Source organism: Octodon degus, unplaced genomic scaffold, assembly GCF_000260255.1.
Source record: "Octodon degus isolate 3935 unplaced genomic scaffold, OctDeg1.0 scaffold00029, whole genome shotgun sequence".
NCBI classification, from domain to species: domain Eukaryota; kingdom Metazoa; phylum Chordata; class Mammalia; order Rodentia; family Octodontidae; genus Octodon; species Octodon degus.
In genome coordinates, this window is record NW_004524605.1 from 6,420,145 (window position 1) to 6,432,467 (window position 12,323).

The following is a 12,323-nucleotide window of genomic DNA, read 5'->3' on the forward strand; positions in this document are numbered from 1 at the left end:
CGGGTGCCCTGTGGCTCATCTCGGGCAGATACACCTGGATTCCTGCATCTTGACAGCTTACTGTGCTGTGCAGCCACTTCAAGTATTCTCAGTTTCGTTGTTGTCATTCTTTTTCTTTCTTTCTTTCTTTTTTAAGGTTTTACAGTTTATTAAATCCGCTTGTGAAAAAACTTGCGGCCACTGCAGACGGCGCTGCAGAATCCCTCCTCCTTCGGCTGGTCTCCAATCTCCAGCTCACTGCCACTTCATTTCTTCTTTTTGGCAGCCCCAGCGTTAGCCTTTGCGGTGCCCCTGACTTTCTTCACTCTGTTCTTGCGTTCCTTCCGCTGCTCTCTTGAGGCCTTTTTCTTCTCATACAGGCCGTGTCTTGCAAGTCTGTGTTTGGGCTCACTTTTCTTCGCATAATCCAGGGAATCATAAATCATGCCAAAGCCAGTCGTCTTGCCACCACCAAACGGGATTCTGAATCCAAACACAAAGATGACATCTGGTGTGGTCTTGTACATTTTGGCGAGTTTTTCCCGAATTTGTGTCTTAGGTACTGTTGCTTTCCCAGGGCAAAGGACATCAATGGCCACTTGTTTCCTTTGAAGAAGTTGGTTGGTCATGAACTTCCAAGTTCAGATAGTTACTGTGTCATTCATGATGGCAACGGATCCTCAGACAGCCCGGGAGGAAAAGCGGCGTTTTGTTCTTCTTAAAGCCCTATCATCCGCCCCTAAGATGCCACCAGAATGCCCTGCACCTACAGAGCCTTTACAGTGTTTTATTACATAACTCAAGGAGACAAAGCATATTTAGTGTTTAAACTATAAAAGTAAATGTTCGTAGGCATTTTCTGACCATATCTGAAACTCAAGGTATTTCACAATTCGTGGGTACTCTTAGGAATGTAACCCCCAGGAATTTTGAGTGCCTAACTCTCAGCATCACTTTTTTTTTTTTTTTGGCACAACTGGGGATTGAACTCAGGCCCTTGCACTTGGCGGGCAAGTGCTTATTCTACTGAGCTATCTCCCCGGCTCTTTCAGTATCACTTTAAGTAACCAGTGTTGTGGTGATCAGGTACAATGCGATATGGGCGACTGTACTTACTGGGATGCAATGTTGGGACGTGTTGTCCAAGTCTGTCATCTTTTAGCATATGTAGCAATGTTGTTTTTCCGGCATTATCCAATCCAAGAAATACCAATTTACCAGTTTTCTTATATAATCCTATACACAGAGTAAGAGATAGGGTTAATCAAAATGATATCTGATACATATTATTCAAGTAATTTTAAGTTTAGCATAAATAAGCTTGAACTTCTAAACTTATTTTGAAATTTTCATTTTTTAATTATTTTATTTTATTTTATTGAGAAATAAATATGAATGAGACAGCTTCAAAGCTGAATAATAGGATAGTTTCGATAATCAATACATTGTACATTGTCATCTTCTTAGTGGTTATCCATAGTACAAGAAGCAGACAGGATATCCTGTCCAAACACTATTAGCACACTTCTTTCTTCTCATTGAAGTTTTTGGTTTTTTTTCCAACACTGGGGATGGAACTGCAGGCCTTTGCATAGAACTATACTCCAGCCTTAATTTTTTTTTTTTTTTTTGCGGAACCGGGGATTGACCTCAGGCCACTGCGCTTGCCAGGCAAGTGCTTATTCCACTGAGCCATCTCCCCGGCCCTCCAGCCTTAATTTTTAGACAGAGTCTCACTAAGTTGCCCAAGCTAGGCTTGAACTTGTGATTCTCCTGCCTCAGCCTACCAGTATGCTGGGAATATAGGCCTGTACCACCATGCATGATTTTATTTCCAAATTTTTTTTCTGTTTAAAATCTATTAAAGCTGGGCATGGTGGCACTGGCCTGGAATCCCAGCACTTGGGAGACTGAGGCAAAAAGATTGCAAGTTTGAGTCTAGCCTAACAACAATGAAACCCTGCCTCCAAAAAGAAAGAAAAAAAAATCTATTACTGATCGGGATTTCAAATAATTAAAAAACTAAATCTGACCCCATAGAAGAATATTTGTATTGCTAAAAGATATCTACATTATCAAAAGTTTGATTGCTTTGACAATTTAGAGATGAATATTGTGGTGGTTAATTAATTGTCCTTCAGCCTCCTAATCTGGACTTGCACTGACACTGTCGTGGGCTCCAAGCCCTCGACTGGATCCTTTGGGTCTCCAGCGCCCAGCCAGATGTTCTGTAACCTTCTACATCTGACTCTAGTAAGCACTGACTAGATACAGTGTTTATGAAAACATTCATATAATACTTGATGCCATGTATTTATAAAGCTACAATGAAGGAAAAGTTTTAAAAAAATTTTCAAGGATTAAATATACTGTTTTAACAAAAGAAACTATAGCAAGTTTTCTCAGTCAAAAAGTTAAGTTTTTCATTGCTGAATATCCTTAAACAAGGCCAAAAGGTCTTTAACAGAATTCCATAAAACTAAACAACCACAAAAAAGCAAGTACAGGGGCTGGGAAGATGGTTCAGTGGAATAAGCGCTTCCCTGGCAAGCGCAAGGACTTGAGTTCAATCCCTGCTTCCGCAAAAAAAAAAAAAAAAAAAAAGCAAGCACAGCTGGGCGAGGTGGCACAGTCCTATAATTCCAGCCCTAAGGAGGCTGAGTGCGATAGAAAGATCACCAGGAGCTACAGGCCAGAACAGGTTACACAGCGGGGTCAAGGCCAGCTTGAACTACACAGCAAAACTCTGTCTCAAAAACAAAACACAAAAACCAAGTGGACATGAGTGTGGTGGTGCACATTTATAATCCCAGTGCTCTGGGATGCTGAGACAGAAAGATCACAAGTTTGAGCCTAGCCTGAGCAATTCAGTACTCAGGAGGACTGTCTCAAAATACAAGATAAAGGCTAGCTCTGCGAGGCCCGAGGTGTGGTCCCAGTGCCATAAAACACAGTCTGTTGTACACACAAAAAATATCAACGCAGCACTGAGGAGCTGATAAATGGGAAAAGGCAACCACGACCAACTGAGAGCAGACTGGCACTTCACCGCTACGTTTCACACCAATGTTTCTTCAATCACAAGTGTTTCTTAATTTCTTAACCCAGACGTAGTGGTGCACATCTACTCCCAGTGCCCAGGAGGCAGAGGAAGAAGGCTCATTCCAAGTTCAAGGATCGCTCCAAGCTCAGTGTGGGACCCCACACACCCTCAACGTACTCTGGACCACTGAGCTGTACTCCCAGACCTGAACTTTATCTTTTGTTTTATAATTTTGAGACAGGATCTTACTCAGTTGCTACATCGCCCAGGTTAGGCCTGAACTTACCACCCTGCTGCCTCCGCCTCCCAGAGCAGAGCTGTGGGCTGCCAAGACCAGCTCATGTGTCGTCTCAACTGCTGCTTATTTGTAAAAAGGTACTGCACAAGTGAGTACACATATATGAATAGGAGTAAGTGGGATAAACAGAGAAAACAAAAGGCCATGTTACCTAAAAATTGTAGCACGCTGCTGAAACCACTGTAGATCCAATTAAATATGAAGGACATATCCAGATCTTACAGGGGCTGAAAAAAAGAATTTTGGATTTAGTAGAGTTGCCATTAGGCACCAACATACATCAAATATCAATGTGTTAAATACCAACTCTCAGTAAATAATCCTACAACAACCTTACACAAACAGTCAAACATTGCTAACCAAATTCTACTGTTGTATGAAAAACAAAATTCCATCAACACATCAAGTAGAGCTGGCATGTGGCACGCCATGATCCCAGCTCCCGAGAAGACAGGCAGGACGATCTCAAATGCAAGGTCAATCTGGGCAACTCAGCAAGACCCTGTCTCAAAATAATACAGATTTTGGAAGTAGGTAGTGACATAATGCTCTAGATTCAAATACGAATACTACCAAAAAATAAAAATAAAAAATAATCAAGAAAAATCATGTAGAGATAATTCTTTGCCCATTAAAATAGCAAAATGAAAAAGAAAACAGTAAGGATTAGAAAAAAATGTGGTTTTTTTTTTTCTACAGTTTTATTGATAAACAGATAGCAATGAGACAGTTTCAAATCAAATCAGAAGTACAGAAAATGTGGTTTTTTAAAAAAGAGGCAGAACTGGAGTTTAGCATGGTGGTCCACATTTGAAATCCCAGCTACCCAGGAAGCTGAGGGAGGAGGATCACAAATTCTAGGACAGCCTGGGCAATTTAGTGTGATCTTGTCTCAAAATTAAAAAAAAAAAAGGGGGGGACCTTCAGGGGTACAGCTCTTGCCTAGCACACACAAGATCCCCAATACCAGGAAAAAGAAAAGAAAAGGCATAGTTGGTTGGCACTCTTAAGGGCTGAGGTGCGAAGATTTCCAGTTTGAGTTCAGAACGGTCAATTTAGCGACTTGGAGTAATAAAATAAAAATCGGACTGGGGTCACAGTATAGTGTGAAGGTTTTGCATTCAATCTCCAGTCTTTTTCTTCTTCTTTTTGAGAGAGGGACTAGTTATGAGTTCAAGCTGGCCTTGAGCTCACTTTGCAGCCGAGGCTGGTCTCAATCTTGCAAGGATCCTCCTGCCTCAGGCTTCCGAGTGCTGAGACTGCAAGTGTGCACCAGCCCACCCAGATCTCTTCTTCTTCCATAACCACTGGTAGCCAGGCATGGTGGTGTACACCTGAGATTCCAGCACTCAGGAGTCTGAGTCTAGAAGGTCACTATGCATTTGAGGCCAGCCTGGGCTACACAGTCAGTGCAAGACCACCCTGAACTGCATAGTGAGACCCTGTCTAAAAGAAAAAAAAAGTCAAAGATAGCATGGTCCTTTAAACTTTTTGGACTTGGCCCAAGTTTCAGGCCTCTTCCTATCTAGCAAATGAACTTTGTTGACCTCAAAGTATGTGTATATTTTTAAATAGTTTTGGTGCTAGGGATTGAACCCAGAATTTCAAACGTGGTAGGAAAGTGCTATACTATTCAGCTGTACCTCAGCCTTGAAGGTACCTTTTGCACATGTGGGTTTTTTTTTTTTTTTCAGTACCAAGAATTGAACGTGGGACCTTGTGCTTGCCAGGCAGGCATTTATGCCATTAAGCTATATCCCTGACCCTTCTCTTGCAAGGTCTTTTATTTTCTGTATTGCCCATTAATTAACATGTATTAAGTACAATGCATGTTGAATCAAACTATATTTTCTACCATAAATTTAGAGTCTTTAAAATACTGTATTAGGGCCAGCCAAATAGTTCAGCAGATTAAAGTGCCTGGAGGCAGGGGGTTCGATCCCCAGGCCTGCCGTGCTGGTCCCACACCCGAGCGTACTGAGATGGCAACTGAGACTAGGTGTGGTGGCGCACACCTGTAATCCCAGCTCTTGGGAGTCTGTAAACAGGCGGATTGCTATGAGTCTGATCTAGTAGTGAGACCCTGAACACCCTGTAGACCCTTCCCTAAAGTAAATAAATAAATAAAATAAAATACTGTATTCAGTAAAATAAACTTGAAAATTTAAAGATATTATCTAAGAAAACCAGAAATTTGCTATGTGGTATCAGTTGCATCTTTTTGGAACTTGTGGCCATCCTCCTGCCTCAGCCTCCTGAGTGCTGGGATTATGGGTACGTGCCACCATTCCCAGCTATTTTTTTTTTAATTTTTTATCTTTCCCCGCAGCTATTTTTGACATTCTTTAGACAAAGTCTGACACATACATACACTGCTTTCTTTCATCACCTCGTTCAAGTGGGTCATCAGCCCTGACCTAGATGAGCTCACTGAGCTTAGACTCTAGAACTGAGAGGCCAAGAGCTCACAACTTCATGAGAGGGAGATCAGAGCAGGCCCAGGCCAGTCTGCAGGAGGCCTAGCAGTACTGCCTCTGGGGCCTGGCAGTAGCCCCTCACCTCACCTTTCCCCTCGCTTGAACCAGCATGAATAAAATTTGGTTCTTACAGTCAGTCAATTCCTAATTAGGTTATTGGCAAAATTACCAAGAGTTCTGTATCATAAGAATGAGTGGAACAGCAACATGCACGCGCACACACACACACACACACACACACGAATGTAACACCACGAGAGTGCCTATTTTATTTTATTTATTTATTTTCTTTTGGCGGAACCGAGGATTGAACTCTGGCCCTTGAGCTTGCCAGGCAAGCACTTACTCTACTGAGCCATCTCCCCAGCCCAAGAGTGCCTATTTTAATCAAGTCAAAATTATCCTTTTCTTCGGACAGCATCTTGCTCTGCATCCCAGGCTGGCCTGGCCCTTGCCCTGATCATTTGGCCTCAGCCTCCTGAGTGCTGAGATCACAGGCATGCACCACCATGCCCGGCATAGCTTTCCTAGAGATTTTACAATGTGATAAGTGTTCCAAAGAGAGTCAGCATAACCTTGGGTGTTAAGAATCAAGCAGCAAAGTATGTTGAGCTATTTCATTCAAGCAACACATCTTAGGGTTTATATTATGTCCCAGGTCCTGAGCTAGGTCCAGAGGCTGCAAAGAATGACGATCAGCATGGCTCTTTCCCTCAAAAAGGTTCTAGCTGTAGACTGAAAGTTAGCTCCACAACATGATTTAGGTAAATAGTATAACACTTGAGATGATATTAACTTACCCTCTAGGGGTTTTTTTGGAACTGAGGATTGAACTCAGGCCCTTGCACTTGCCAGGGAAGCACTTATTCTACTGAGCCGTCTCTCCGGCCCTCCTATAGGGTTTTAAGATTTACACAAACATGCACAAAGCAGCTCATACTGTAAATCAGAAGGTCCATATTATTTTTTTAAAATACACAATACAATGAGAAAAAGTGTGGTATGCTCACAGATGTACTTTTTTTTTTTTTTTTTGTACTTCTTTATTTTAGATGAAAAGAGAAATAAGGCCTGCTTCTTGTAACTCCACTCGAAGTCCAATATCCATGACTTTAAAGGAGGCAACAAGGCACCATAAGGAAGGGCTCCAGTGATGCTTCTTTAGCCTGTGTGTGAAGATTAAGTGGGAGCTTGCTACGAAGGCTACAAAAACTGCAATGTTAAGCGGGGCGAGACCCAGTAGATACACCACAGTTAGGTACTGTTGTGTGAGGAGGACACAACTGAGAGTTAAAAATCAACAGATTTTACTTAGTGAGGCCGGAACTTGAATGACAGATCACACATGCAATGCTGGCCATGGGCAGAGGGGCTGGGCATGGTGGTCCCAGCTACTCGGGAGACACAGGCAAGAGGATCACCACAGCTCATGAGTTTGAGACCAGCCTGGCAGACATATAGAGATCCTGCCCCTCAGATACAAATATGAATATGGACAAAAGAGACAATACTGAATCATTCAGTTTAATATAACAAAGCAACATAAAAAAATCAGCATTTATTGAACTCCTATGAACAGTATGGTCAAGAACAGGTGTATTCAAACTAGTGATGTGGTCCCCTCAAGATCACAAACGTTATTGTGTGCTTTTGGGCTGTATCTTTAATGACTTGAATGTGTAACTCTCCGGACAGTCTGTGTAGGTGACAATGATTGCTGTGCAAGGGAAGATGCAGGGCAGTGCTAACTCCAGCAAATATGAAACCCACACGTGTCAGATGCCACATGCACTTGTGCAACTTGGTGAGTAAAATTCAGAGAGGACTGATGATGGTATTCCAACCTACCTGCATGTGCGTGTGTCTGCAGAAGTAGGTATTCATCATTATTAAGTAGATATAAATTTTCTATTTTAGAGGCCCAGCCAAATAGCTCAGCAGATTAAAGCACCTGCAAGCAGGCATAGGGGCTGGAGGTTCAATCTCCAGGCTTGCTGTGCCAGCCCCATCCCTGGGGTGTGCTGAGAAGGCAATTGAGATTTGGCATGGTGGTGCATGCCTGTAATCCCAGCTCTTGGGAGGCTGTAAACAGGCAGATCACGACGATTCTGATCTAGTAGTGAGACCCTGAACATCCTGTAGATCCTTCCTTAAAACTTAAAAAAAATTTTTTTTTTCTATTTTAGGAAACCTGGGCTTGGTGTATAACTTCATAAACTAATAAATTATAATAAAAAAAGCTTTGAGGGCTGGCAAGATAGCTCAGTGGGCTAAGCACCTGCTTAGACAAGCACAGGAATCAGGGTTCATCCCTGGCACCACATGCTGCGCTGGCCCCGCCCTCAGGTGCATTGAGCCATCCACTGAGTCTGGGCATGGTGGTGCAGGCCTGTAACCCCAAAGCTGGGGAGGCTGAAAACAGGAGGATCACCACAAGCCCGAGCAGCATAGTGAGACCCTGTACCAAATGCATTTAAAAAAAAAAAAAAAAGGCTTTGGGTTACTTACATATTAACATGTTGTATATTTTGTCTATGGCCCAATACAATACCTCTTCATCACTCAGTGTGGCCGAGGAAGCCAAAAGGCTGGAAACTCATGGATTACAGGTTAAGACTAGGACCCTTGGAGCTAGGAATTGCCCTATTAACTTAAGAAATTTACTTCACTTTCCTCATCTGTGAAAATCAAATAAATTAGTATAAATAAAATTTTGTATATCACATAGAGTACACATTTAGGATATCTGCTGTTATTTACTCTACTGTATGACTCATAGTATTAGGCTATATATATCCTACCAATAATGTATCATTCTCCAGAGGGAAAAAAAATAGTACATTTTTCCATCAGATGGGGTCACCCTTGCTAGGGGACCCTAAAGGGTACCCTACATTGAGAAACGCGACTGCTCGCAGAGAAGGAATTAAAAATGCACGTGCACAGTCTTAATGATGAAGTCACCTAAGCAGCAGTTTGTCACACTAATAAGTCTAGAAGCTACCACTCTGAGTACTTCTTATAATTGTGGAGGCCAAAGGCAACTTGTAGTAATCTCATGATGTCTCAACAAATTTAGTGTAAAATATTCCCTCAAGTTTTTCTTTCCCTGAAGTGTACATATTTTCTTTTCCTAGATTCAATATCTATAATCACTAAACACCCCAACAACAATTCTTTTTTATTTATTTATTTAAAAATTTTTGTTTATGTGTGTGTGTGTGTGTGTGTGTGTGTGTGTAGCCAGCTCAGCCCACCAGGGGGTGGGGCTGGCTGGCATGTGGTGCTGGGGGATTGAACCGCGGTCCCTGTGCTTTGCTAAGCTTGTTCTAAGTAGGTGCTTTAGACCACTGAGCCATCGCACCAGCCCCAGCAATTTTTTTTTTTTTGGTCTTTGTGAGACAAGACTTCACTATACATTTTATTTATTTATTTATTTATTTACGGCGGAACCAGGGATTGAGTTCAGGCCCTTGCGCTTGCCAGGCAAGCGCTTATTCTATTGAGCCATCTCCCCAGCCCTCACTATGCATTTTAGGCAGGACTTTGACTCACTTTATAGCCCAGCCTGGCCTCAAAGTCCCAGGGATTCTCCTGCTTCAGCCTCCTGAGTGCTGGGACTTCAGGTATGCACCACCACACCCAGGCTCCCAACAACCATTTGACATTAAATACTAGTATTGCCATTTTACAGGAAAAACTGATGCTATAGCAACTAGCCCTTAGCTGTTGGTGACTGGCACATTTAGGTTTTAAACTCGGACCTTTCTGACCTCCATCCATATCCATGCCCGGTCCCACATACTGCAGTGACTCCCTATATAGCTTTATAGCAAATAGTTTTGAAAAGCTAAGTGTGCGGCACATATCTGTAATCCAAGCACTCTCACAAGTTTGAACCCAGCCTGGGCAACTTAGTGAGACTCTATGTCAAAATAAAAAAAGGCCGGGGATGCAACACCCTGGGTTTAGTCCCTAGTACCAAAAAATACAAATGAACCAAACCAAACAGAAAACAAACTTATAAAGTATAAATCTGTTTAAATTATTAAATACCCTTGCTATGTGCGCACACTAAGTGCTGCCCCAGGGCCTCACACGGGCTAGGCAAGTGCTCTACGACTGAGCAGTACCCCAGTCCTACGCAGCGCTTTCATCACCCCTGCTCACGACAGTCCTTCCGCTCCCTCTTATCCCAGTCAGTTATCCCACAACCTTTAGGTTTCATGCAGTGAAGACTTTGTGTTGCTAGGGACAGTAGGATGCATCTGTCCCAGCCTCAGAGGACATCCAGGTGGGTGTGTTAAGCACAGGAGAACAAGGCCAGCCTGGTTAATATAAGGAGACATATCTCAAAAATAAATAGCTCAGCTTGGTGGCACACTGCTATAATCCCTCAGGCACTCAGGAGGCTGAGGCAGAAAGACCGCCGTGAGTTTGAGGCCAGCCTGGGCTGCGTGGCGAGTCCAAGGTCAGCTGAAACTATATTGTGAGACGTCCATTTGTTCAAGCCCACTGTTCAAAAAAAGAACTTTATGTCATATTCCTAAACTGTCGCATAGCCATGGTGACCAGAACTCTCAGTTTGCTGGGGAAAGTCTCAACTCACGTGCGTAACCAGTGTAATCGCCAACTGCTTCCTCTCACACAAAATGATCCCGAGTTAGGTGTTACCTGGCCAAACTATACGCTTTCTAAACATTGGATGGAGAGCCACGAGGGGTTTCTGGGCTAAGAAACGATTGAATCCAAATCCTACTTTAGAATTTCTACTACTTAGCTCTTAGCTACCTTTGCAAGCTTGACTTCCCTATTTACAGCTTTTCCTGGCTCAAAGTAGAGTGCTTGCCATTCTCTGCAGGTGGCCAGTACTTACCACTTGAAAACCTCTGCGCATTCTCTTTCCCAACATCACATTTTTACTTGTAGCCCTCCTGCCTCAGACTCCACTCAAAGTGCCATGAAAGAAATAAATTCTCGTGGGTGTGGTGGCACAGGCCAGAATCCCAGCACTTGGGAGGCTGAGGCAGGAGGATTGTTAGGAGTTTGAGGTCATCTTTGGCTACATAGTGAGTTCAAGACCAGCCTCAACAATACAGCAAGAAGGGCCGGGGAGATGGCTCAGTAGAATAAGCGCTTCCCTGACAAGTGCAAGGGCCTGAGTTCAATCCCCAGTTCCGCAAAACAAACAAACAAACAAAAAAACCCAAAAACAATACAGCAAGGCCCTGTCTCAAAAACAACCACCATAAAAACAAAACAAAAACAAAACAAACAATTACAGGGCTGGGGAGATAGCTCAGTAGAATAAGCGCTTGCCTGACTTATTAAGCGCAAGGTCCTGAATTCAGGTCCTGAGTTTAATCCCTAGTACTGAAAAAAACAAAATACAAAGACTTGGCTCTGGTAACAAAGGGCCAGGTTTTTGACAGTTTGAACAGCATCAGTCTACTGCAGAACCTAAGGCCAGTACTCTATACTTTGGTTTCTCTTTATTTTTTATTTATTTATTTATTTTTAAATTTTTATTTATGTGTGTGTGTGTGTGTGTGTGGCCAGCTCCGCCCACCAGGGGGCGGGGCTGGCTGGCATGTGGTGCTGGGGGATTGAACCGCGGTCCCTGTGCTTTGCCAAGCTTGTTCCACGTAGGTGCTTTAGACCACTGAGCCATCTCACCAGCCCCTGGTTTCTCTTTAGAGCATATAAATCTTTCACCTTTTACTAAGGTCAGTACTCAAAGTAGCGCCAAAGCCATCTCTGTGACTCATGTGCTGTGACTACCAACAGTTACATGTTTCTCGTGAAATATCTCTTGGAGTATCGCAAAGCTCAGATGAGATAAGCTGCACGAAAGAAGCACGGCCAGTGTTACGTGAATGGGCACAGAGGTTAAGTAATGGAGCCACAGTTCAGGCATGTCGATGCAGGCTTGTGATGCAACGTGCAAGAAGTTGTTGAGGCAGGGGGACAGTGAGTTCAAAGCCCACCTTAGCAACTTAGTAAGACTACCTCAAAGAAATAAAATATCTGTGGATGAAACTCAATGCTTCCTGGCTTCAATCCTTAGTACCAAAAAAGGAGGGAGGTGAAGGTAGAAGAAAGGATAGCCAGAAAATCTGAGAAGCAGCAGGAATATGACTCCAAAAGTGGAAAAGCGTGCATAGAAATTGTGAGAAGCCAAACAAGGGTGGAGAACAGAATAAGTGACTGCCAGACAGCACGGGGTGTAAACAGTACAGCCTTGCTTAGCATAACTGAGGATCTTCAAGCAAAATCCAACACTACAGAGAACATCAAACAAAACTGCTAAGGAGATCTCAGCTGGGAATGCAAAGCGACCCTTCAGGCCGGGACACAGCTCAGCAGCACAGTGAGTGCTGGGCAAGCGCAGGCCTGAGATCAGTTCCCAGTACCAAACAACCACCACCAAAGCCAAAAAGCAAATCCTTACAGTAGTGCCAATCAGCACACTAGAACCCTCTACCAACATCAGCAAGGCTCAGCTTTTGAGAAGATGGAAAGATTG

At 43.2% G+C, this 12,323-nt stretch overlaps 1 protein-coding gene and 1 pseudogene across 1 annotated transcript in view; both read right to left on the reverse strand.

Moving 5' to 3' along the window:
• Positions 1–12,323, reverse strand: part of Sar1b (secretion associated Ras related GTPase 1B) — a 29,687-nt gene that overhangs the window by 11,138 nt on the left and 6,226 nt on the right. Inside the window, exons 2-3 of the mRNA XM_023713250.1 lie at positions 3,472–3,547; positions 1,096–1,215 (exon numbers count right to left, since the gene is read on the reverse strand). Of these exons, the coding sequence (XP_023569018.1) occupies positions 1,096–1,215; positions 3,472–3,529 (178 nt within the window). The 5' untranslated portion in view covers positions 3,530–3,547. The remainder of the gene's footprint in view (positions 1–1,095; positions 1,216–3,471; positions 3,548–12,323) is intronic.
• On the reverse strand, positions 173–644 carry LOC105741948 (annotated as a pseudogene).